A 26082-nucleotide genomic window follows, 5' to 3' on the forward strand; every position below is an offset into this window, starting at 1 on the left:
TTGGTTATGCACATCCAAATTGATATGGTATCACTGCTACCATCTACTTCAATCAGACTAATTAACTGAGGTATATGTATATCAAATATATCCCTTTTAAAGTATGAGAGGAACAGAACTTTTATTAACTCTGAAGTTATCTCAAATAGTCGTAGGGTGGGGTCACTCGGTCTATTTGTCACATTCCATCACCATGATTATATAAATTGAAGCACATAAATTAAAGTAAGGAAAATGTATTGGACAATAAATAATTTGCAGTACAAGTATGCATACATGGTGGAGAAGATTACAGTAGGTCAGCTGCTGTATGATATATTTTGACCTGCATATAGTCTTTCATGGGCCTGAATAACACAATCATCATTAAAACTGGACTGCTTATACAACCCCGCCACCTGTGGTGACATCAAATATGACATCACAATCAGGTAACATATATTTTCTTAATGTCTTTAGAGGGGCAGGTCATAAGGCAACGCTTACAAACAACTTCATTTGACAATTTTGTCACTGAAAGTAAACAGTTCCTGCACAGATTATGAGAACATGGTAACAAATAAGCAGCTACCTTGGATGATTTGAGGTTCAAATGACACATCATACAAGTCGTATTAGTTTTTTTGGTATCTGTTGTTTCGTTTGATTGTGCAGGCTTCCTGAAGCTTGGCAAGTTTCCCAAAGTCAAGGACACAGCGGAGTCTAAACTGTGAGATAAATTATTTTCATGTGATGCGTGAACAATACCCTTAGTTTTACTTGTAAATGTAATTGCTGTAGCAAAGGGCAGCTTGTGACAGGCGGTGGCTGGAAGATTCATATGAGAAGGGGCATCCCGTGACCGAACCTCAGTTGAAGTCAGTTCACCAGTGACATGCTTTGTTTTCCTCTTTTTGTCTCCAGGTCCAGGACTAGACTTATCAAGGTTATAACCTTTCCTTTTTAGTAAAACATTTTGAGAAGAATGAGACTTTGTAAGTGATACGGATACACTTTGAAAACTAGCTTCAGCTGGCACTTCAATGATCTCACAGTCACTGTCACTAGACTGTTCAGACACCTTCGGGGCAGTATCATACACAGTATTCAATGCCACATCCCGATTTAAGAAATCCATTGAATGTCCTATAGTCCTTGCAACATTTTCAAACTTCTTCCCACTTCTAACTAAGAAGTGATCAATCCTAACCTTTAGGGAACTGTTGGGAATTGGCATGCTTGCACCATGGAAGGCAACTCCAGTGAATGGATCGTTGGGCGACCTTCCCCACTTTGCTTCTTCTGCTATGTGTCTCTCCATTGTGTTTTTATCAATTGAATGTCCCGATGGAAGTAGGAGCGGCATTGTCATAATATCACATGTTATCGGATCCATGAATTCATTCGGAATTTCATCCTCTTTTTTGACACTATCTGAATCAGTGACTCGAACCCCAGACTCTGATATGCTAGTGATCACATCAACCTCAACCTGTTGTTGTCCTCTAATAAAATCATTATGCAAGCCCCAAATCTTGTCAAGAATGGGCTTTGGGACTGAATGAGCAGGTTGACCAAAGACTGCAATACTTTTAACACATGGAATACACCCCCCTTGAGTTCGCGTAATTCTTATCAAAACATGGCTTACACATGCTAGAGATGTATTTCGGAAGTGCCGTATTTCAGAGTTTATTACATTCTGTCCAGCACAGTCGATGTATTGGTGGGTATTTTGAGACATACCAGAATGCCGACAATATGATGGGTTAGAAAAGACGAATACTGTCGGTCCTGTATACTCCCTTAAACACCTTCCAACAGTCACAAACATTCCCTGCGTGTGAGGAGCTTGCTCCATCAGGAAATTATCATTCACAATCCAGGAATCTTTCACAAGATCTGAGCGGGTCATAATCTCGAATCCACATGATTTCTGTGAGCCGACAATAGGGTTGATGACAATTTTCTGTATGTAAATGTTACACGGAAATGCAATGGTCATCATCACAGGTGGTTTGATGAAACGTTCTGCTAGAAATCCATTATTTTTTACCAAATAATTGTCTGAAATTATGTTCGTGATTTCATGTCCATCAACACTGACTTTATCACAGAAGATCCTGGGTTTCAGGTAAGGACTGCAAAAATCCCAAGCCATTGTCACCAAACAACCTTGCACCTGACCTGTAGTGTAAAAAGAGAATGCAATTAATACATGACTGACATGACTGAATGAAGAGATGGGACAACAGACCTCACCTACACGGTGCAGTGGTGGGCTGGTCACTGTTCACTAAAAGATTGGAGAACCAAATCGTCACAATTCTGTTGGCGTCATATGCAATTTACGGACGTCGCAGTTTAACATAAGTTGTGTACCGGTGCTACGGAATACGCTGCAGACACAAGTAGAAAAGAATCATATTGAATTTGGCTAAATCACAGGGCTCGGCCAGCCCTCTGAATCTGGTGATGGGGGGCGGGCGAGGGGGTTGATCCAGCAGCGGACATTTGTCTTGACTCTTGTTTGGCGCAGCTACAGCTTAAAGTGCTGTGGTACAGCCTAGTAGCAGTGTCATCATTGGCGAAATCGACCAAAGTTTGTGAGGGGCTGAGTTTCGTCCACAAATAGATCTGTTTACACACTATGGCAATGGCGTATTGCAGGTACACGTCAACGGATCATTGTCGGACGTCAGTTCGCCAAGAAAACCAAAGGAATCGAAGGATTCATTGAACTCATCAACACATCACTAGTTTTCAGTGAAGTGCAACTGTATTCCTAGGTGAATCACTTTGGTATATAGAGAGTAAGATTACAATTAACTCACGTTAAAGTTTGAGTTCCGGGAGGTAGCGTTGTCAGTAAGTTGGTTTAGGGGCGCAATAACCTAGCTTATAGCGAGCAATTAGTACACTAAGATTTCAGTGATTAACATAATAGTTGCAAGTATTTGGCATTTTAGACTCATATTTCGTGCTATAATAATTACGTTGAAAACATAATGCTCAAAATTGATTCATGAAAAAGTTGTTAGGGCAATATCAAGCAAGCAGTAATGGAAAAAAGTGTAATTCCATTAACTGAATATTGTTTTTAGACACTATAACATTTTAGGCCTACTTTTCCGTAAACCACGAGAACAATGTATGTGAAAAAAACAACACATATAAGTGAGGCGCCGAGTATACAGTAATTGTAAGGTTTAAGAAAAGCTCGGTCTCTAAAGTCTGGAGGTCCGGAGTCCGTAACTGTGACGGTCACGAGAGTGGTTTGTCCTAAGGCACCTATTCCATAGAGCTATACCCTATACTACACTATACGCGAACAATAGTTTCATGGTCATGCACCCTTTGTGAAGCCATTGTTCCCGTATAGTGTAGTATACCGTATACCTCTATGGAGAAGGTGCCTTACGGATAGATCTAGAGGGCGGTTTGGGGTTCCGCCGACGGTGCTCGCATGCATTGGTCGTATCCTCGAAACCTTTACAACGACAACAAAGCTGGTGGCATCCATGACAGTATAGGAATTGACGGTGAGGTAACAAAAAATATCGTGGCATCCAATGACGGTATAGGAATTGACGGTGAAGGATCTCGTGGCATATCGGATGCGCATCCGAAGACGGTAAGGGAATTGACGGTGAAGGATCTCGTGGCATATCGGATGCGCATCCGATGACGGTAATTGACGGTAAAGGATCTCGTGGCATATCGGATGCGCATCCGAAGACGGTAAGGGAATTGACGGTGAAGGATCTCGTGGCATATCGGATCCGAAGACGGTAAGGGAATTGACGGTGAAGGATCTCGTGGCATATCGGATGCGCATCCGAAGAAGGTCAGGGAATTGACGGTAAAGGATCTCGTGGCATATCGGATGCGCATCCGATGACGGTTTTATATATATATATATATATATATATACATACGCATATATGTATATATTTTAGTTTTATACTATGTAATTGCAAGCTCTAGTGAACTCACTCAGATGTTTGACATGGGGGAGCATCCCCCCCCCCCCACCCCGTCCTTCCGATACGTTTTAACCAGTGCATTGGGGGTTTGGGAAACATGTGTAAGTGGGAGTCATTTTGTGTCTCTGGGTCTTGAAACTCACAAAGACAAAATCTTCGAAATCTGGATGCATAATAATTGATTTATCGCTAACGAAACCGCCTTAGCTGATTTGTGATGCGAGTTGGGTCATAGAAATGTTGATGCTACAAGATGTATATTGTGGTCCTTTAAAGCGTCTCAGAAGGACTTATTGAGGGGGGGGGGAGTTAAAAATGCTCCAGCATGATGCATGATGCATGATGCCTGAGCAGAAATCCCCCTACAAGCAGCCTAACAGCAACTTCGGGGACCAGATTTAGATGTGATATTCCTGATATTTGTGCTTTCAACCAACACCAACAGATGGCAACAGAAGATATTGGAAGGGTCTAACATTATTTAGCAGAAAACCCCCTACAAGAAGCCTAACAGCAACTTCGGGAACCAGAGTTAGGCCTGGAAGAATTTCCTAGCCCAGCGTAAAGAGTCGCAGAACCCTTAGAGCGGCAATTACCCAATGAAGAGAACTGTTTAGGGAAAATAGTTACTCGCGCAAGCGCGGCAACCGAACACGCTATGAGCGACATTCAACGCTGCGTCGGGCTGGAGGCCATGTTGTTTTAGGTCGTCTGCTACAAACCCATTCTCTTCCGCGTTTTAGGAAAAATCAAAATGGTGATTTGAAGATTTTTCACTCATGGAAACGTCTCTATCTTTGTTATCCGTGGTTAGATGAACAATCTTGATCTATCTTTCTCTCAGTGATAAAATATCAGGTTCTGTGTTGTGAACGAATACAGTTGCACAAATACTGCAAACAACGACTAAACGGAGTGAGCTCACAGTTGCTCAAGGATCTTTTGCGTGATATGTATATCAATTCCGAAATGATGACAATATCATAGGTTCATTCCTTTAATGAATGGATTATAGGCCTAAGTATAAACTCATCAAGTGCACAGTCGTATACTGAGAGCCGCAAGGTAAGCCCACTTTTTAATCAAATTACGCATAGTGGTGTGATATGGTTTATGATGTTTAGTCGTTATGAATAATGTATCATTGATGCAGCGAGATAACTGCGATAATTGCGTCGGTAACTCTTTTTTATTAGTAGGCATTGTTGAAGAGGTGAAGAATATGTGCCAGATATTGCGTTATAGCCATACAATGCCAAGGTAAGCCTTGGTAGGTCTACGCAGAGGATCAGAAATATTCTGGTCTACGTCACCATCCTGCCAGGGAAACGCCGAGTAAATGTCAAATCGTCGAACCCCAGCCTTCAGAGACCCTTCGGGCCTCGCGCGTTCTCAACTGTTCGACCCCTGATCCTGTAGCCAATCTTCTGCTGCTGGACAAGGGCTGCTGGACGCAGATCTAATACCGAATCTGTGTATTAAGGTCATCCTCGTCATCTGTACGCTCTATTTTATTTTACCCGAAACATACATGTATATGTTTATTTATGCACCAGGATTGTCAGCATAGGCCTATCATATCGGTACCATGGCATAATATGGTCATAAAGTCATAATAAAGGAGACAGTCATCTGACTTTCATTTAGGTTTAATGACTGCGTCATGAGTAATGAACAAGGTGGATTAAAGCTTATTATGCGGCCATCAGACACGTCCATTTGAATATCATGAGTTGCCCATAGGCCTCATCCACACTTTTAAGGCCACTTGCATACGTGCTCTGTTAAGTGCTCCAAAGCACTTTCGTGGGCATCATGGTCTATTTCACGAGAAAATGCACAAGTTTTTAAAGCTAGAATCGGATTAGCATTACCAAGAACGAGGCATGGCTATGTACCTACACTTGTCCAATGGCTTCAAATAGTTGCCACTCAAGTCATGCCTTGGCAGTTATTAATTTCTTATCACAATGCAATAAAGAGGACATTCTTCATATTTGCTATATACATGTACGTCAGAAAACTGCACGTATACACATATTTATATCAAACATAACATCCTTATGTGCTCACATATTGTCTGACAATGGGTTTAGTAACTGGAATGATTTACAGTTCCTTTTCAAGTAATATGAATTGTCATAATAATACATCATAAATTTATGATGGGATTTTTCTTTAAAATATACATGTATTTTGGTATTGATCTTAATCTTATTGGCGAAATAATGTGGGTATAGAGCATATCGAATATCTTGTGTTATTTACATTATTTGGTACATGGTGGTCACAAGCAACTTGCCATGGGCCTATATCTTATGCATTTACAAACCTATATCAAACATTGTGTATTTGTGATAAGATCAACTAGACTCAAATAAATTAATAGGCCGCCATCTACTTACGTCACGACGATCAAGTGGTTTGAACCATAGTTGATGTGTTAACATTACTTTCAAGAGTCGGCCTCCTGGTTGTCCCACATGTGATGGATTTTTATCAGAACAAGGAAGTAAAATGCACACTTTAAGATATAAAAAAGGAAGGTTAATATGCACTGTCGAGAATATGTTATAAATTTTATATGTATACTTAGGCATCGGACGAAAGATACCATGACAAGATGAATATCTTTCATTACATGACTGTATATTTTGGATCTCATGTCGATTCGATAATGTAAATTTTGGTAATAGAATAAGTCAAATGTGGAATAAATCCTCCTCTTCTTCGAAAGATATAAGTATGTTGTTGTTAGCCATTTTTGTTGAACAGGTTTATTGATTTTCGCAAATAGATATGTGAAACATTGGGCAGAGCCGATAATGTCAAGTGGCATACACAGAACGATTCACCAATGAATGATGTTTGAGGCGAAGAGCACGACTGCTGTCTAATAAATGACCCCTGCATGGTTTGTCCCCAGAAAATATGAAATTGCATGGGTATGCTTTATGGGTAAAAGGTTAAAGGAGACAGTCTGAATAAGATATGCAATATTCTTAATCGAATTGCAAAATAGATATATCGGGATTTTCACAGTATAAATATCAGAGGTTATGTTGAGTATCATCAATATTGACAAATTTAGGTGAAATAGTTCAACCCATAATCGGCATCAACAGCTTCTGCACTAAGAATCGCTTTCGATCCATTTCAATGAAATGAAAATGCGCATTCGTTAGTAAGTTTGTCATGAAATTGTGCCTCATGCTGAAATAGATATCAAATACGAGGAGTGAGATATGAAACTGTCAAACTGACTGATTACCAAATCGATAAAAGCATGCAATACTAAGCCTGTATCCTATATGTACAACTAAGGCTAAGAGCTCCAAATATATGTATGGGAAAATCCAATATTCCGGATTATTGCCCATTGTGCTTTATAAAACCAGGATGCCCCACGAATGCTTCCATGGTCTGTGGATGCCTGATCTCCTATCATCACATCACTGAAAATGTCTAGGAAAAATCTCCAGGGAAACCATAACCATATTTTTATCGTGCTAAACCATACTCCCCCACAATGGCAACGGATGAGGTCAGATGCCATGATGTTGATACTTGTTGATTACTTATTGGAAGATGGAGCATAACAATAGACCTTGTTAGTGCGTGCATGTCCAAGGAATCAATTCGTCATTGCAGTTGGCGACTAGTGTGACAAAGGCGAATATGAGACAGCCATTGCCGTAAGACTAGCATGATAAATTCATCAGAGCAAACTACTGTGTGCAGGGCCGTATAAGCGAACGTTAACCCCTGACTGCTCAGCTCGGGCTGGATGAATTGAAAGCTGTCTATCATTTGAAAAAAAATCGTATCTCACGTCATGTCCGTCACGGATCTAATGGAAACCCGTGTTCATATACAAACTGTTAAAAATATCGAGAGATAAAGAAAACCACTGCTATTACGAGAATGCATTGATACCAAAATATAACATGACGTATTGTCTTCTACTCACCCGCCATTTTCAGTTAAATTTACGACGAATATACCATACAAGGATCATATTTTGACTATCTTGGGAAATGAGTCAGAAATTTAGATATCAATGCGACAGATGTACAGCTATATGCCCAATAAAGCATTCTCTTCTGACTGGAAGCATATCATATAAACTATCGAACGATATGCCATGTCTTTGATCGTGTGCGTCTTCCACGTGGGTGTAGGATTATATGCCTTTGATTACGTATTAAGGTGAATCAGGAAATGCCCTACTTTTCCCTGACAGTTTTAACGGTTTATGACATTGGGTTTTTTTATATGAGGGCAGGGAGCAAGGTATCACTACAATGGCTATACCAACTACCAATGGAATGAATGACCACGAAGAAACTACTTCTTGCCATTAGCTGGCCAACAACTAACATTGACCAATTGGAATAGCGATGAGTAATACCAAATACAGGAGCAACTATATCAATATCATACTCATTCACATGCACCAACCGCGGATACAAAATGGAAATTCTGGTCGAACTTTTACCGATTATGGCGCTGATTCTATTTCCCAAAATGAGTATTCGAAGAGCAATAGTCAGAGCTACCAATAAGAAGAGCCATGTGCAGCCAACATTGAAGCCAGTCTATACACTGACCACAGAAGTTGTCGACCATGCAACATTCCAGAAGCCATGCGTTTTCCATCGTCAGATTCCAAATGCCAAGAGTGCAAATTGGAGAAGACACTGAGAGAAATGTGAGAAATCGATGTCAGGCGAGCTCAGCAGGATATGTTACTACAAGGATATTCGATATACGATCATATTATTTTGTTTATAAATAGATCCTGACGAAAGCAATCCAAGATCAATTAGAACAGGCCATCGATACATGCATACACAAGTCAAATAATCAGTGTTCCCTCTCGGCGGCGTCGTGCATGCTCCTGGGTGTTGGACACGGAAATGTTAGTACTCGTCGGCCACCCGGAAACCGAACACGTCAAACATGGCCATCACATCTTGATTTGTCGTTTCGAACCGTTTAAAGCTGGGGTTTAAACAAAAAAGTCGATGAATCTTGTCTATCAAACAGCTTTTACATTAATTGTTTTGCATTTATCCGACTGTGTTTTGTCTCGCGCGGGCTAAAACAGCTGCATCGGATATAAAGAAGGCGGAGAAATGGGAATGCGAAGGGTATAGCTCAGGTAATGCTGCGGGTGAGGAATTAGAATCTGATACATATGCTTACCATTCCGTGCAATAGATCAAATCGGAGTTTTTTCTTCACCTTACTAGAAAACAAGCTGTAATTTATTCTTGGTGATAGAGGTATATACTGCATGAAGATACCTCGAAGGTATACTGCGCCAAAGTCTATAGTAGAAAACCCCGCAGCTAACTACATGCATGTCATTCTGAAAGCTACAATTGGGATTTGTAGGCTTACGAATTGTCCTTCCGTAGTCCTTGCATTCAAGAAGCGTGGATGTACCAAGTACCTGTTAACCGTGCAGTAATTTATTCGTAAATTATTTATGGAAGACGTTTTTTGAGACGCCCTATACAACTCAAACAAAACCCAAGTGGGTACAGTAGCCCAATCAGTCTTGCGATAGATATATACTGATTAAATACTCGATTGATGCACTGCCTGAATTGTTTGCTGGAAATTTTTTCATGAGTCAGTCAGTTCAAAATTTTGAAAAATTTTCAAAGTCAAATCGTGGTTGTCGTGCAGATTTAGATCACACGTTGGTCGTTGAGATCAATCACTTGCATGACAAAGGCAAGTCCCGTGAGACGATTCTGATTCAGTTACAGTATATATCCAACATTTCACCGTCTGTCAGTTGAAGATGAATTGAAGATAGACTGGCAGTGTAGCCTATCCAGTCGAGATGAAATGAATGGATAAGTTCCTCACAACTGAACTCGCCTAAGGCTTGTCCATTATCAAAAGGAGATGAATTTAGCAAGACGTTTGTATTCATACTTGACTGGCTGTTCCGAGAATGACGTCATTCTGCCGGGCAGCTAACTTCTCAGTAGCGTGGTGACGTCAGAGCTAAATAGGTTATAATCCGTTCGTGCGCTGGGCGTTTGCTTGCATTAAAATTTGCACGAGAGGGTTAACTAAGAAGAGCTGACCATTTGAAACTGAAATCAAATGATTGTGTCTCAGTTCAGAGTGCCGATTGTGCTATTTCTCGTTTTAAAAAACTGTGAATTATTCAGCTCAGTGTTCCTTGGGAGCACTTCTTATTTGATTTTCTTATTTCTATGGCAACGAGTGGAAGATTGAAACACGTCGGAGTACTAGTTACAACATGAGACACCCGGCCGTGTGTCATAAATTATTTTAGACGAGGCGACTTCCTTACTGCACGTGACATGCTCACGTGACCAACACACATTGGGCCACCTTCATTGTTGTCTAAACTTCGGACGCAGTGGTTCAGCCTCACCCCCCCCCCCCCCCCTTCCATGAAGGAAGCGAGGGAAGGGTGACGAATGGACTGCGGCCTCGAGGGGTTAGTGCCTTCTGAGCCAACAAGCGCCGATTCATTCGGAACGTTGAAATGCACTTTCGTCACCGGTGTGACTGTCACTTCCCTTTCCTTCTCACTTTCGTGCTGTGTGCCCGCAGTTCTGAAAATCGAGTTTGCTAGGTGGCATGATGACAGCAACTGACGTTATTGCTTTCTCATGTTGCGAGTGACTCGATGAAAGAGGAGATTACATGAACTGAGATGGTATACATCATTCCTTTTAGGTTGAAAATTTTACGAACCAGTTCATTTGAAGCCCAAAGTTGACCATCTTGACCTTCAAGACAGTGCGCGTCGTATGGGTGGAGGTAACGGAGGCAATACCACTGGAAGTTCAGTAAGAAAGTTGACAGATAATCTAATGAGTGAACCAGCGTATCATGACGGGCATTAAGGTTTAATAGATTGGTGATGAAGAAACTAACAGGCTTACCATGTAGACGACGGTCTCGCGGAAACAAGTGCATTGCGCATTCAGTTCAAAAACGAGATTTGAACGATGCCATTAAATATAATCAAAGGTGACGAGGATTACGCCATACCGTTTAGTTTCCATAGGAACAATAATCCAAGGTTAGCCTTTATTGGCTGTATCTTCTACTAGTAGGTTACGGGGTCCATGCCATTTGAAAGATAGATAATTATTCAGTTTGTGTAGTCAGATTTGATCGACATCAAGTGCCATGGGCAAATATAACTTGATCCCTTCCCAACCTTAAAATAATTTCAGTTGCAAAGGTTTATGCTCGGTTGGTATCCGGATTTCCCCATGCCCTTTACCAAAATAGGCTGTAAGATATCATTAATGAATGTATCCCAAGGGATAGCAACGAAATAATAATGATAAATACTTTTTTATCCGTCAAAAATGATGACAAACCCTTGTAATTCTTGTGTCGAAATTCTGACCCCGTGAAAAATTTCCAGAGCATAATCCTGAATCTAGTGTGAGACGAATAGCTAGCAGTAACTGTCGCCTAGCTTTTCGTGTAACGCCCATGCAGCCAAATTATCCTGGTCAGCATCTAAACGAAGCAATCGATTCCGGATTGTGTCTGTTGTCCATGGGATGATAAATCAGTCTACGCCCCCACCCCCCTCCCCCCCCCCCCCCCTCCCTACAGGATTTGATCATACGGTTCATGGAGCTGCTGTCTGGATGGCCATGACGATAAATCAGCAAGTTGTCGCCCTGGGTTGATCTTGCTGTGGTGCCTAAGATTTGGTAAATGAAACAATTTCACGACCACCGCCGCATTCTGCATCAAGTCTGGATTTGTTTCAGGCGAAATATCTGCCATATGAAGACACACACGGGGACCTGTGTACGGAAAAAAACGTGATGTATATGGTATAGCCGAATACAATTCGGGTCTCATGTGTGTTCGTCAGTCCCATTCCCTTATATACCGCTTCGCAGCAAATGAGGCCATAACAAATAATCGATGGATATCGAATAGTTGAAGACCATCTACATGCCGGTCACCTAGGCAGACGAATGTCGTCTGTAGAGTTGACTGATGAGAAATGAACGAGTGAACATTGTCATTTTAATGTTAGCTGCAAGAACCAGCACATGTGACGTGTACGTCACCTCCGTCGTCATCATCGCCATCATCATCATCATCATCATTGACGACCGCTGTAACCCAGTTGGGTATTGAGCTACTGTATCAATGACTACACTATCAATCTGTACTGTAACCCCCCCCCCCCGTCACATTAGCTCACATTGGCATGCAATTCACAAGCAGCTCTTTCTTTCTTTGCCGATTTCATCTGAGCACCGAGGCGCATATCAAAAAGGGTGATGAATACGAATTGCCTGGCTTACTGAGCATCGATCCTTTATCCAATATATATATATGTTGCTTTTATCAGATTTAGCTCTATACCATGTAATCCTGGTCCTTCAAGCATATTCGCATGTCAAATTGCCTTTGCCTTTAATACACTGGAAAGGCCTAGTATACATGAGTAGATGAGTGCTGCAGGTGGCAATGCAGTCCATACTTCGTCCCAAAATTTCTTCACTTCTGCTAACGTTGCAATAATGTCAAGAAGACGAACCGAACGCGATGTAACAGTGAAATAATTATCGCACATCATGATGCTCTCCGTAGATTTAGGCTCAGTATTCATGTACAGGCCCCATATACTTCCCTGTACCTTTTCGGACAAGATGCTAAATGTCAGTTCAGCCTGTTCTTGCGACCAACAGCCAAAAGGTCAGTATTTTGGACCCGAGACTTGGGAATTGAACTGTCACATCTCCCGCCCGTCCACGTTCAGCTTCCGCGGTGAATAATGAATCAGGAATCACAGAGCATCGGATGTAGACTAGAACTCAAGGGGAATATTTGTGGAAATAGTCTAAAGAGCGAAAGGTAACGCAGTGAATTTGCCTTTTGAAAGACTCTGCCCAACCTAAGCTATCATCACCCGCCCACAATCTTTCAGCCACCATGGCAATGATAATGACTCGAATAGCAAATTTATAGAAGCTTGTCACTTGCACATTTTTAGCATGCTAAGTGCGGGGACTCCTGGGTTCAAGCGCAATTAACGGTCTCGGGAGAGTTCGAGTAGAACAAATTGAAGTCGTAACAAATGGTCTGAATTATGTTCTGGTGTAGATTGTTGGAATGGTTGTACGTATTTGAATTGATTTTGTGTGAACGTTGAAGAAGGTTTTTGTCTATTAAACGTCATCGAACTCACATTCACCGGTGATCTGAATATGACCAGTTATCCATCTCGTAGATTGTTGGAACATTGTTAGGTAGACTCCAACTTGACACTGAGGGAAGCTCGGCTGTGCTGGACATAAGCCGCCGTACAAACAAGGACGCATGCATCTACCCAAACCCATTGCACTGTCAAGTCATATCACTATCCGACCGTCATCCATTTTTTCCATGATCTGTATTCTGGAATGGTACTCGAGTAATCCTCGAAAGTCTCAACATGGTCGAGGTGTCTTTCTACTTGACATTTGACAAGCATTGGTCTATAAAACCAACATGAGTGGTCTCGATATTGATTTCGAGAAATTGCTTTTTTTATAGTGGCATCCATGTACGCCGCTGGTCTGTATTCTGAGAGTGTAAAGTCATGTACATGTATATCCAACTCATTCATTCTTTAACTTCTTTGGCTGGGATAATAGCAGCGTCTTTTCCGTTTCGTCAAATCTAGAAAGGGCAACCAAAACCTGGTCATTCCAATTGTGAACGCTGTCGCCGATAGGCTTTTCGTGACTCCGATCAGTCCTAAAGGATTAATCAGCATCAGAATAGTGGTTGTGGTCATTTTTTTCTTTTCATCTTCTTCCTTGTATCCACTTAGATGGCATTTTAATCTTCTCTTTGCAGGTCTTGGGTGTATGAATAGAGTAAGGAATCAGTCAGCCAATGAATGCAAGTATCAAAAGAAGCACTGCATGGCTCAGGGCATTGTCAATCCTTCCACTGTCTTCAGTCCCCTCAGGCTTGTCATTTCTAGCTTCATCGTGTTTTGTTGACCCTGACTCTAACAATGTTCAAACCATTCGCACACTCAAACATCTCATCAAATATAGCAGCCTAACCTTTAGAGAAACACTGTTGGTCCCCTGGTAGTGTTGGTATATCCAGCACCCCATCACAACCGGGCTGTCGGCTGTTTTTTGGTACGAGTGAGTTGGTAGTGGTTAATGGTAAATTTAATTCATTCTGCTATAAGGCGTAGAACTGCGAGGCCAAGTAAATATGTTCGTGGTTGTCTGGCTTCCCACACACAATCTCTCTCCAGGGGAAGTAATAAGACTGGCATTATACACCATGCCACTATACAGCAACCCGGAGGCCGTCTATTGACTTAGTAATCAAGAAAGATGCGTCGGGGCACTAATTTCTTCCAGTCACTATTTAATATAACGATAGTTTTGGAGACTAGTGTCTTGCAAAAGGAGGGAAATTGCTTTAGGTCACATCATTTTCTTGAGTGAGTCTTGAGATGGGAGATCAGTTTACATTGTACAGTATATACAAAAGTGAGATAGTCCTATTAATAATCAATAAAACTTGTTTTCTCTTGTCTTGCACTTGCAGTCCGGGGTAGATCGACACCATCGCCATCTGTTAACAGCGGGTGGACATAACAAATATGGAACATTGAACAGTATTTCCATTTGGAAGCATGATAAAGTGTCTGATAGAAAGTGCCCAGACTTTCCGAGTACATGTAACATATTGTGCCGAACCTGGCTTGCCACGTCTCCAGGGATCGTCTTCTGAAAATTGATTGTGACAGGTGACATTGCCCTCACAATAAAGACATAATATGGTCTTGGTTTATCGTTCAGGTGCGATCAATGTTGACTTGACGTCATGTCGCACGTGATGACTATGATGCTAAGACAGAACAGTCTGTCAAAGATTGGCAACATGCTAAACGCAGCAGTACATAAAAATAAAGGTAAGTCGGTTCCATGCTCATCGGAAAATGCCAAATTTTGAGAAAACTTGTAACTAAATCTGAGGCCTACGTACTTGGATGCCCTTTCTGCTCGATCAAAAGCCCAATCCCACCAAGGCAGAAAACTATTTTCTGGACTCTCGTCAGCATGTTTTTTGAGTGTTTCAGTGCCTGATTACTTATTCCAGGCCACTGTTTCACTATATCAAGTAGAGGTACGAACAGATCTCTGTTTGAGCGAAATCCAATTTGTAAATCCCGCCTCCAGTTTTACTCCCATCATGCACTTTCAAAGTGACGTCACTCAGCTTTATTCCTGCCTGTGCGCCATTTTGAAAACATTGGGAGAGGGAATGTGGTATCCTTAATTATCGGGTACCATCCAGCCCTTTAGCCTCAATATTTCTTTTTGTCTTTCTGTAGGAATATTCCTTATTTCTTAAACGTCAAGTTGGCGTCGTTTGCGGGTGTCGACATGGCGGGTAAGCCCTCCAAATTTCGCTTTAATTCTGATGACAGTCCCTGTATTATTTTGCATTGACAATCCATTCAACCTGAAGCCCTCTCCTCACTTCCCGTACTTTTCTCTTTGTAGGGAACGGTGGTGATATTCAGTGGTGTTTTTCCCAGGTCAAAGGTACAATTGAAGACGAAGTAACTGAAGGTATGTGGCGTCGGCATAGTCGGTGTTGTCTTGCCGTGTGAACTTTGGCTTCCCAAGCCGTTTTTGATTCATTCGATGGATGCGATGTGAATGCATGCAATGCTCGAATGCATCCCTGCCTGCTGACATGTTAATGTACAAGTAATTTATTCCTTAATGGGTGCACAATAGACCTTATCGACATGACATGACACACACGAACCAGGGCTCCAACAAAATAAATATGCGCACTCAGAACATGTCAGAAGGCCTAACAAACTTCGGACAATGGCAATGCCATGCCATGCCCATGCCATAATAAGAAGCCACTGGCGACTGTGATCTTTGATGACTATTGACTGATCAATCTCACCCTTGACTTTGTTCGAGGTGAAAATAAATGCATGGCTTTGGCTAGTTGGCTCCGAAACTAACTCAACTGCTAACTTCGAAAAGGCCCATGCGTTGCATCGTGCATGTTAAAATTGTAGTACGCAGTCAATGGCGTAGGCCTATTTGAAGAAGACGAATTGGCGCCAAAACAAATGCATCAATATCATGGCAATGTCTCAGCCTGGAACAAGTCAGAAGGCCACAGTGGCTTATGGCATTTCCCCCCAGTATTTACAGGCAACTTGAGTTTATCATTCATGCCAAGTTGTTGTCACCTTGGGAATAAACAAAATCCATTATGAAGTTTGACTATCATAATCAATGGACACAATCTATTCTTACTTGTACAATGATTGAATTTGAAGTGGCCTACATGTACATCAAGATCAGCTTGAATCAATGAGTAACACTGGAGTTAATCAGGTCACTTCAGCATAGTTGACCTGCCGTCATATGTGAAACAAACATGCCTGAATTTATGCATCTAACAATAGTAACATTGGATGAATGAAGACAATATTCATTGAGTGTTTGTTTCACTTGTAAGTAAAGTTGTATGTAATTTTGGTCAGCCACATGCTCTCTTTACTGGATGGCACACCTGCAACATCCTGGCTAGGGCCTCTGTTGGTTTCATTATCATAGTCAGCTAGTGTCATCACGCTGGGGAGTGGTTGAGTGTACTGTGAGATTTGACTGTTGTCTGCAGAAAGACCTTGGATATGCTAGACACAGGTACCCTGGTTTTCTGCCAGCTGGGGAGGTGGGAGCCGATCAATATCATAAAAAATTGAGATTGAATGAACCAAATTCAAGATACTTGTCTGTGTTTTATGGTTCTTTTTCTGAATCAGTTTGGGAATGTCCTGCCTTGGACAGGCAGTGACCTGCTCCTGTCCAGCATGAAAGCCACTCTTGTTTGCAAAACAAACGCCAGTATGTATCCTGCTTCACTTTCTCAAAAGTCAATTCTGCTTACATGTTGATGAATGATGTTGAACATACACATAGATATGAACATACACATAGATACCACATATATTTCCAGTTCCACACCTATTGATTTTATTATCCAGTGTGTATTCACCATGTAGTATCACAGGGTCTCATGACATTTATCCATGGCCACTAGCTTACATGGTGTATATGTCGCTGCCTTTACAAGTTGGTATGCTCTTGCCAACAATGTTAGTAGCCTTGAGTTGTCTGGATAGAATCTTTTCTTGGCATCATTTATTCCAAATTCCGATACTGACTGGCAGATTAGCGGGTCGTGGATAATCGTGCTCTGCAGGCTTAAAAAAGTCTTAGTATCTGTACGGTACTACTAGTACTACTAGTGCTGCACTGAGCAGAATGAAGAACATGTATGAAAGGGAAATCGACTTGGCATTTTGTCATAGATAATACTGCATGTATCTTCTCAAAGGAGTGTGTGTCAGGGGATATTTTCATGATGTAACTCTGTTTGACAATCCCGATTCCTGAAAAATATCTTCCTGAATCCATGGGCTTCACTTTCAGAAACAGCCTCTGGTTGTTTCAGATTTGGTAATTGTCAGGTATTTGACAAACTCCGTGTACCCACTCAATCAGAGTTCTGTTTAAAAGTGAACCTTTGGCTTTACTAACCAGAAATTGCATTGACGTACAATTTCAGCCCAAATCATTGATATTTTATTAGATGGAAAAAAATACAAATCTCCACTCACAATGTTTTCATTATCATCGTTTTGTCATCTCCAGCACCAACTGATTACCTCTTTTTTTAGTATCCAGCCTTTCTGAGATCTGCCAGTTACCATGACAACATGGTCTTCCTGCTGTAGCACTAGCAGGTAGAAGGTCTTTATTAATTATCACGGTTAGGGTAATATGTTTGAAGTGGATGAGCTCCTCTCTGCCGGGGAGTAACTCCCCGATGGCTAGAAGGATATGGGGAAAATTATGCAAATTCCAACCCTTTTGACAATTTTGTGTATTTATCCATGTGGATAATGACTCTGAACTGTTGTCATTCACTTGATTGACAATTTTATTCCAGTTTTGGGATATTTTAATTTTTCTTTGTCTCGAACTCAAATTTTGACAACCACAGTACAGAATCTGGTGGAATTTATATGTAGATTTTTTCAGTTCCATCTTTAACTAAAATCAGAACCTGTGGCACCTTGAAAAATATATATTGGGTTCATTATCTTTGCCTATCATTCGTATATCAATAGGTCATAGTGCTAGTGGGTGGCAGGTATAAATGGCACGCCTGTAAATGTATTGAGTTTTATATCGATTGTATGCTTTTCGAGAATGTTAATTTTGCTCTTGATGGCTGGATGGAACAGGGTCAGGTTTTTGTGATTGTTGGTAAAAAATGCTGGAGGCGAGGCAAGTCCAATGTCTGTTGGGAAAGCTTCCTAATGTGACATTCGACATCTGCTCTGAGGGTTTTAAACAGGAAAATACTTCCTGACCTATTGATAATTTTTTCTGGAGTGGATGTGTGTCTGCCTGCAATAAATAACTATAACTACTATTACGTGTATTATCCGTGATGTTTTCAGCATAAAGTGAAGTGTATTATTTGCAGCTGCTGTCGACAGTAAGACTGAAGTCACTGGCAGTAAACTGGGAAGTTTCTGCTTGTCTTTTCAAAAGACTAACTGTTTCTTTAGCCAAACTGCTGATCTTCTGTGACTCAATGGTATTTGATAATCATTGCAACATACCATTCTTTTGCACCTTCCCCGTTCATGTCTTGCAGCCGACATCATCTCATGTGTCGAGTTCAATCATGATGGTGAGCTGTTGGCGACTGGCGACAAGGGTGGCAGAGTGGTCATCTTCCAGAGAGACCAGCTGGTAAGTGCAAGTTGACATGCCAAACACAGGGCTCGAGCTAGAATTTCTTACTCAGGAGTCAAACTGAAGTCTTGACAAAATCTCAGGAGCCCTGTAACAGATTTCTAAGTTAAGAGTTTTAAAAGTGCGGGTCCTAAACATTGAAGTGTAACTATTTCAGCACATTTGGTTGGTATGATAATTTCTACCCATTCTGTTCTTTCAGAGGGAGCCCAATGTCCCACGTCGTGGAGAGTACAATGTCTACAGTACATTTCAGAGCCACGAGCCAGAGTTCGATTACTTAAAAAGTTTAGAAATAGAGGAGAAAATTAATAAAATAAAATGGTTGAGGAGGACCAATCCAGCCAACTTTCTCTTGTCAACAAATGGTAGGTAGTCAGTTTGAGTACCTGAAAATGGTAGTTAAGTTTGAATTTTACAAAAAGAAGACAAGAAAATTAACGAATTTTGTTCAACTCATTCAGTATCAAAACGCTTTGGTATGATGCCTTCCTCCAAAATATTAGAAATCTTAGTAAGAACTTGTGTTTGGTCGTGGCCATGTTTTCTAAGCTTGAGCAATGCATGCTGAAAATCTCTGAAATTTTCAGATAAAACAATCAAATTGTGGAAAGTGTCTGAACGCGACAAGCGACCCGAAGGCTACAACCTGAAAACTGAATTTGGTGAACTCCAAGCCAACAATGTGACGTCTTTGCGGGTGCCTGTCCTCAAGCCGATGGAGCTAATGGTTGAAGCTAGTCCAAGGAGAATCTTCTCAAATGCCCATACCTACCATATTAATTCTATATCAGTCAATAGTGATCAGGAGACGTACATGTCTGCTGATGATCTCAGGATTAATCTGTGGCACCTAGAAATTACTGATCAGAGCTTCAGTATCCTTTTTACCATCAGTCATTGAATTGTTCTACGGTACAAGCCTTGCTCAAATTCACAGAGACAATTGATATATAATTTGTTGATGATTTTCCAGTGGTGGCGTCATTATGGTTAATGAGATTCTACTGATGACAACAAGGGAAATCTGATTCATCAGCGTAGTGCCTTAGGCAGAATTTTTGTAATTGAAATTACATCAGATTGATGATAATAATGAAATTGGCGAGGTTGTGGTAGTTGGCGATTTTATAAATTCAGTGTTCCTACACCTTTGGCGTAGGCAGTCTAAATTGGGGACTGGAAACTATTTTTGATGTTGATAATTGTGATGTGAATTGTCATCGAATGCCGCCTTGATAAAATAAACAATGCCTCGACATATGGTACTTCCAAAGAGTATGAGTACATGGAATAGCTTTGGAATGATAGGACATGTGGTTATTGACTATGTTTTTCATTACATCTGTTGGCAAAACCGCTGCTCCCTGCTTCAGACATTTGTGTAACACAATTTTTCCATGTTTTGTTACAATGATAATAGCAGGTACAGTAATATGTAGGTTTACGTGCCTGGATGACTGGTTGTGTGTCCATGGCCCCGTAGTCTACAGACAAATGTATTCAAATCTCTGATAGTACGTAATGCAATTTCAGTGTTCAGGTTTCTCTCAGCTTTTCTATCTGCATCTTCCTGCTTCAGACATTTGTGTAACATGATTTATCATATCGTGGTACACTGATAATAGCAGGTACAGTGATATGTAGGTTTACGTGCCTGGGTGACTGGTTGTGTGTCCATGGCCCCGTAGTCTACAGACAAGTCTTCTCCCTTGATTGTATGAATGTTCTCAAATCAGATGCCCTCTCTGTTACTGGAATCCTCCTTTGAGTTTTGGTAATATCACTATTTGCCTTAACCTGTCCCAGTTATCGTTGACATCAAACCAGCCAATATGGAGGAGCTGACCGAAGTCATTACAGCGGCAGAGTTCCACCCGACGGAATGTAACGTGTTTGTTTATAGTAGCAGCAAAGGCACTGTTCGATTATGTGATATGAGAGCTCAGGCACTATGTGATCAACATGCCAAATGTAAGTATAGTAGAGTAACCTCTGAAGAGTCGTCGTATTTTAGCTGGTCAAGGGCCACCTGTGCAATAGGCCTATTTTACCTCTTACAGATGCACCTAGAACACACTGTCGTACTGACAATCACATAGTGAATATCAAGTGAACTGACTCGATTTGTGTAGAGTTGAGGTGTAAGACTGGTAATAGGAATAACTGCTTGTTAGTTATGCTCCTGATTGAAGATGTTCATAGTTAAATGTTAGCATCTTCCTGCTTCAGACATTTGTGTAACACAATTTGCCCATATTGTGGTACAATGATAATAGCAGGTACAGTAATATGTAGGTTTACGTGCCTGGATGACTGGTTCTGTGTCCATGGCCCCGTAGTCTGCAGACAAATGTATTCAAATCTCTGATAGAACGTAATGCAATTTCAGTGTTCAGGTTTCTCTCAGCTTTTCTATCTGCATCTTCCTGCTTCAGACATTTGTGTAACATGATTTATCATATTGTGGTACAATGATAATAGCAGGTACAGTAATATGTAGGTTTACGTGCCTGGGTGACTGGTTGTGTGTCCATGGCCCCGTAGTCTACAGACAGTTTCTTGAATAAAATGATGGGACCCCCCTCTAGAAGATCTTGGTTACCATTAATGTTATTGTTCCTGTCTTTTCAGTATTTGAGGAACCTGAGGACCCAACAAACCGTAGTTTCTTCTCCGAAATCATCTCTAGTATATCGGACGTCAAGTTTAGTCACAACGGTCGCTATTTAATCACACGGGACTACCTCTCAGTGAAAGTGTGGGACTTGCACATGGACACTAAACCCATAGAAACTTATCAAGTGCATGAATACTTGCGGAGTAAACTCTGTGCATTGTATGAAAATGATTGTATATTTGACAAGTTTGAGTGTGCCTGGAGTGGCAATGACAGGTAACTATTCAAAGTTTGATTCAAATTCCTAATTAAATTAAAAATATTAAGGGGACTTTATAATGGGTGCTGTTCCCATAAGAAAAGTGACAGAAAAGCCATGTTTCATATTGCTGTTTTGGAAACCGTTATCCTGGTCTTGTGCTGTTGGAAGTGCTTGGCCTTCTTTAGAGGGCATTGTGTCTTTGGAAACAGCCTGTTATGGCACACTTGTGGAGTTCCCATAAACTTTGGTAATTTTCATTGTTTAAAGACTACCACATTGTAGATAATTAGATCAGTTTCAGTTGACACAGCATCTCGGGTCATTAAAAATAATGTCCATCTGTCCTTTTGCAGGCACATAATGACAGGATCGTACAACAATTTCTTCCGAATGTTCGACAGGGAAACAAAACGTGACACGACATTGGAGGCATCAAGAGAAAACATGAAGCCACGCACCGTTCTCAAACCAAGAAAAGTCTGTGCTGGTGGCAAACGGAAGAAAGATGAAATTAGTGTGGATTGCCTGGACTTCAATAAAAAAATAATCCATACTGCTTGGCATCCTTTAGAAAATATTATAGCAGTTGCAGCCACTAATAATTTATATATATTTCAAAGCAAGGACTAGTACAAATGATGCCTAGGATTTTTCAATTGATAAGAGGGGAAAATGTGGCAGTGCTGGTCTGCTGGTTGCACTTCTGTACTTGGCTGTTCTCTTATCTGTGGCCACTGGGCATTGAAGCTTGTTCAAGGTACAGTCAGTGTTCATAAATGGACTATTTGCTGCACTCAAACTCAAGATAAACATGCTATACTTGAGAGTACTTCGCTGATAATGAGTTGCTTCTGTTGGCTGCAGTATCGGTGCATGAAGTAAACTATCAATTGTGCATTCCATGGGCATGCATATCTATTGTCTTATCGTCCACCTATAACATATTTTTGGTCGAAGCTGGTGTTCAAAATATTGATACAGCAAATGCAATCAAGGAAAGGTCTTTCCGCATTGCCTTTTAGATCGGTGACAGTTAGACAGACCTCAAAACCGTAGAAGTTGCATTTCTAATGGCCAACACGCAAAAGCAGGAAAGGCTCAGATTTTACTCAAAACCGGTCTAATTTCTACTAAATGTAACTTCTACAGTTGTGCGAATATTGTAGTTAGGTTTAAAGAATAGGCTGTATCGTCTCCCACCGTTTAAAATGTTCCTCTGAACATGCACAAAACCTGAGGAATTGGTTATGGGGAATTTGGCTTCAAAATATGTCCCAGATATCTGATACTTTGTACTCTGAAAAAGCTTGATTCTCTCTTACTGGTGAAGTCTTTGAATATATGGTGCTATTTTTAACATAGCATAGACTTTAGATGACGCTTGTAACAATCATTTACCGGTTCAAATATAAAATAAAACTGGGGTTGTTTTTCATTCAAGGCACTTAGCTGCAGGATTGTCCAGTTGTTTTTTTCTGTCAACCTGATTTGGGCAATTTGCTGGCACGTGTTTATGTTTTATACACCTGACTGAATTATCCTACATTTCTTTTGTCTCATTTTGAAATTTCATGAGCCACTTAAATGATGTCCAACATCTAGTCCCCAAAAGGGTACTGTTCAGCTACATTGCATATCTTTTCACATGTTTTCTATGTTGAGAGTTGGCTACTTCCTAATGAATTGTCACTTGCTGGCACTATCTTCACTGCCAAAGCTTAAAGATTTTCATTGCATTTCACCTTTTGTAATAGTAGATGAGTTGACTTGCTTTTGGGCCACGGGTGCACTTGGGGGTGGCAGTAGGGCAAGATTTCTTCATGTCCACTGAACAAATTATTTACCTGCAGAGTTAAGGTGTGTTTTTTGAATTTGCATAAAAACTGGAATTGGTTTACTACATGTACTTAGTGCATCCGATGGCCCTTAGCCTTGTTCAGTTTTATAGAATGTGCTACAACCCTTGCACCTATATCTGACTTGGACCTTTGTGCGCTTGTAAGCCTTTGCACAACATTTCTGATTTGGAACAAAATACTAGTATTGTATAGTTAGTAGGTAGAATTAGGGGTGTTTGAGTTAATAAATTTCGTTTGGCAAGACCAAGAATTGATATAGACTGATTGGTGCACTGATCGACTTTTCTGATGAAGTATAAATAGATACTATCATTGCAGTTGATTGACGGGAATTCTTGACTCCCACTTAGAGGAATAATGTGCTACTTTCATTGAATTTCCCTGTTGATCACAAATATTCCATTTCAGTACACGTGTTGTGTCATTCTATGACAACAAATCTTACAAATCTAACTCATGCTTTTGTTTATAACTATTACATGTACATTCCATTGAAGTATTATGCTGCTTTAAAAAATGGTAAGAAATACTCCTTTCCCGACCAGATCGGAATGAAATGACACCACGTTGACCAGAATACGTTGCTATTTGAATGGCAAGTACTGATTCTGATGAATGAAAAACTTGTGCTAACAGGCTCTGTTATTAACTAATGAAAGGTTTTTTGTTACTTAAAATGTAGACTTGAATTGTGACTTAATAGTCTTCTGTGGAATTTTGATGAAATTTCTAAAGGGTGATAGTTTTCCTCTTGGCATTCCCAAATGATGTACTTGTTTACTGTCGATCGACGGCAGTTTTGGGAAGACCCTTGGTTTTGTGTGCGATGCGTTGTCCTATCATGCCTTGAGGCTTAACAGGGTTTGATTGCAAAGGGAATGAGTGGCGAAGAAATATTAAAACACTACATCACATGTAATGTAATGTTATGTCATTTCATAATTCATATTTCATAATTCTTGCTCCAATGCAAAATTCTACACTCCTTTAAGAAATTTCACAGAATTCATTTGTTCTCGTTTTGACTCTGTTGGTGCCCAGCAAGTTCCCTGCAGACCAGCAAACTGAACAATTTGTATATACCTATGTTGTCTTTGTATGTATCTAATAATTATTTTATATGTGCTCAATACTTTGCATCATGTCTTGCAAGAAATGCACAACTTGCCTCTTCAAGAACTGGGAAGATTCCTGTTGTGGAAATTTGGAAAAGGTGCCTTGAAATGCCAAGAGTTCATAATGTTTGGCAGGACTGATTAATTAATTTAAATCGAAAAATTCCTGTGTAAGCTTTCCCCGTCTGATGCATTGTTAACTCCAGAAACAGCTGAAGGAAATAATTTCCAATCACAATTTGTTATGTATGATTGATAAATGAAATTGCCTCCAATGGAAGCAATATATCTTTGCAGTCGTTAGCTCCGCAATGTTAAGAAATTTTTCATATTGAGAGAAATTTTCTATGGTTTATGGCCAAGCGACTTGTGTCAAATACGGTCGAGGTATGCTTCAAAATATTGCATGTCATTCATTGAAATGAGAGTGATATCAAATATTTCTCAACATCTCGAACCATAGTTTTAGTTCTGACACTTGCTACTGTATATTCTCCCTGTTCTTGAAGGGTTCGTTCTGTGCTCTGCGTGTAAATACATATATTGATCAAACTAACCTACGGAAACTTTGTATTCAATCTTGCCATGGTGATTGCCGAATTCAGTTACAATTCTATTGGGAGCTGATAGAGATCGGTATAGAAGGTTGCTTGTCAAATTCCTGATAGGATGCATTCTGTAAAAGAAACTTAGCCATGGCTTTGGGAGAGAAAGAATGAAATAATTTCTAAGCAAAGTGGGTAATAGAATGTTGCCGTCTTGAGAGTGCAAGCTAGGTTAATATTTGAATTTTACCCTGTAGAATGTTTGCAATGCACCATATGTATTCAGACCCCTTGCTTGCAGGAGTCACGGTTAAAAGACTGTCATGCCTAGGTCGTACCTGTCTGTGTGCATCGCAGCTTTCAGGTGATGACTTCAGGAATTTGTTATCTAACTTTGACCAATTTCATCTGAACTTAAAATGGCAAGACCACTGTCTACAGTGTACATAGAGCAGAGGGCTCCACCTACAGTGTACATAGAGCAGAGGGCTCCACCTAAACAAATTTGTACAGAAGTGGCCATCCTTTTCAATTCTAACTCCTGCCCTTACACCACTGTCTCATATAAACCGTTACTTCTCATCTGTGAGTTCAGTGAAGTGTAGTTGCTCTGTTCCAGTTGTACTTGTGAATAATAATTTGTGCTGAACATTATTCTGTTGTCTTGCATTCCATCTGCTTAGTAAGCAAAATAACTGTCCGTTGTTTTGACTAGCAATGCTTGTCCTATATTGTAAGAGGTTAGGTTGGGCTCCCATGTTCTCTGTTAAACTCTGAAATGCATGAAAAAGACGTAATAAATGTGAGTTTGAACAAGCCTTCTTCCGTGGATTTGGTTAGTCCTAAACTGGG

General features: G+C 40.6%; 2 protein-coding genes across 4 annotated transcripts; one reads left to right on the plus strand and one right to left on the minus strand.

Annotated features, from left to right (window-relative positions):
* Window positions 1-236: 236 nt before the first annotated feature.
* Window positions 237-2868, minus strand: LOC135489246 (RING finger protein 37-like). The gene is made up of 2 exons (XM_064774505.1): window positions 2814-2868; window positions 237-2166 (listed from the first exon to the last, which is right to left on the minus strand). The coding sequence occupies exon 2, from the start codon at window positions 2138-2140 to the stop codon at window positions 428-430; it is 1713 nt and encodes a 570-aa protein (XP_064630575.1). The 5' UTR covers window positions 2141-2166; window positions 2814-2868; the 3' UTR covers window positions 237-427.
* A 1786-nt stretch (window positions 2869-4654) lies between these two features.
* LOC135489900 (serine/threonine-protein phosphatase 2A 55 kDa regulatory subunit B alpha isoform-like) lies at window positions 4655-26048 on the plus strand. Of its 3 annotated transcripts, none has more exons than XM_064775526.1 (10): window positions 4655-5030; window positions 13848-13892; window positions 14565-14931; window positions 15527-15595; window positions 18729-18826; window positions 19032-19197; window positions 19420-19707; window positions 20639-20803; window positions 21464-21725; window positions 22065-26048. In XM_064775526.1, the coding sequence occupies exons 3-10, from the start codon at window positions 14844-14846 to the stop codon at window positions 22339-22341; spliced, it is 1413 nt and encodes a 470-aa protein (XP_064631596.1). In that variant the 5' UTR covers window positions 4655-5030; window positions 13848-13892; window positions 14565-14843; the 3' UTR covers window positions 22342-26048. The 3 variants fall into 3 exon arrangements, with proteins under 3 accessions (XP_064631596.1, XP_064631597.1, XP_064631598.1); XM_064775527.1 differs by having other exon boundaries at window positions 14819-14931; XM_064775528.1 differs by lacking the exons at window positions 4655-5030; window positions 13848-13892 and adding an exon at window positions 15355-15413 and having other exon boundaries at window positions 14849-14931.
* The last annotated feature ends 34 nt before the right edge of the window (window positions 26049-26082 follow it).

Source organism: Lineus longissimus, chromosome 6 (assembly GCF_910592395.1).
Source record: "Lineus longissimus chromosome 6, tnLinLong1.2, whole genome shotgun sequence".
Taxonomy (NCBI): Eukaryota; Metazoa; Nemertea; class Pilidiophora; order Heteronemertea; family Lineidae; genus Lineus; species Lineus longissimus.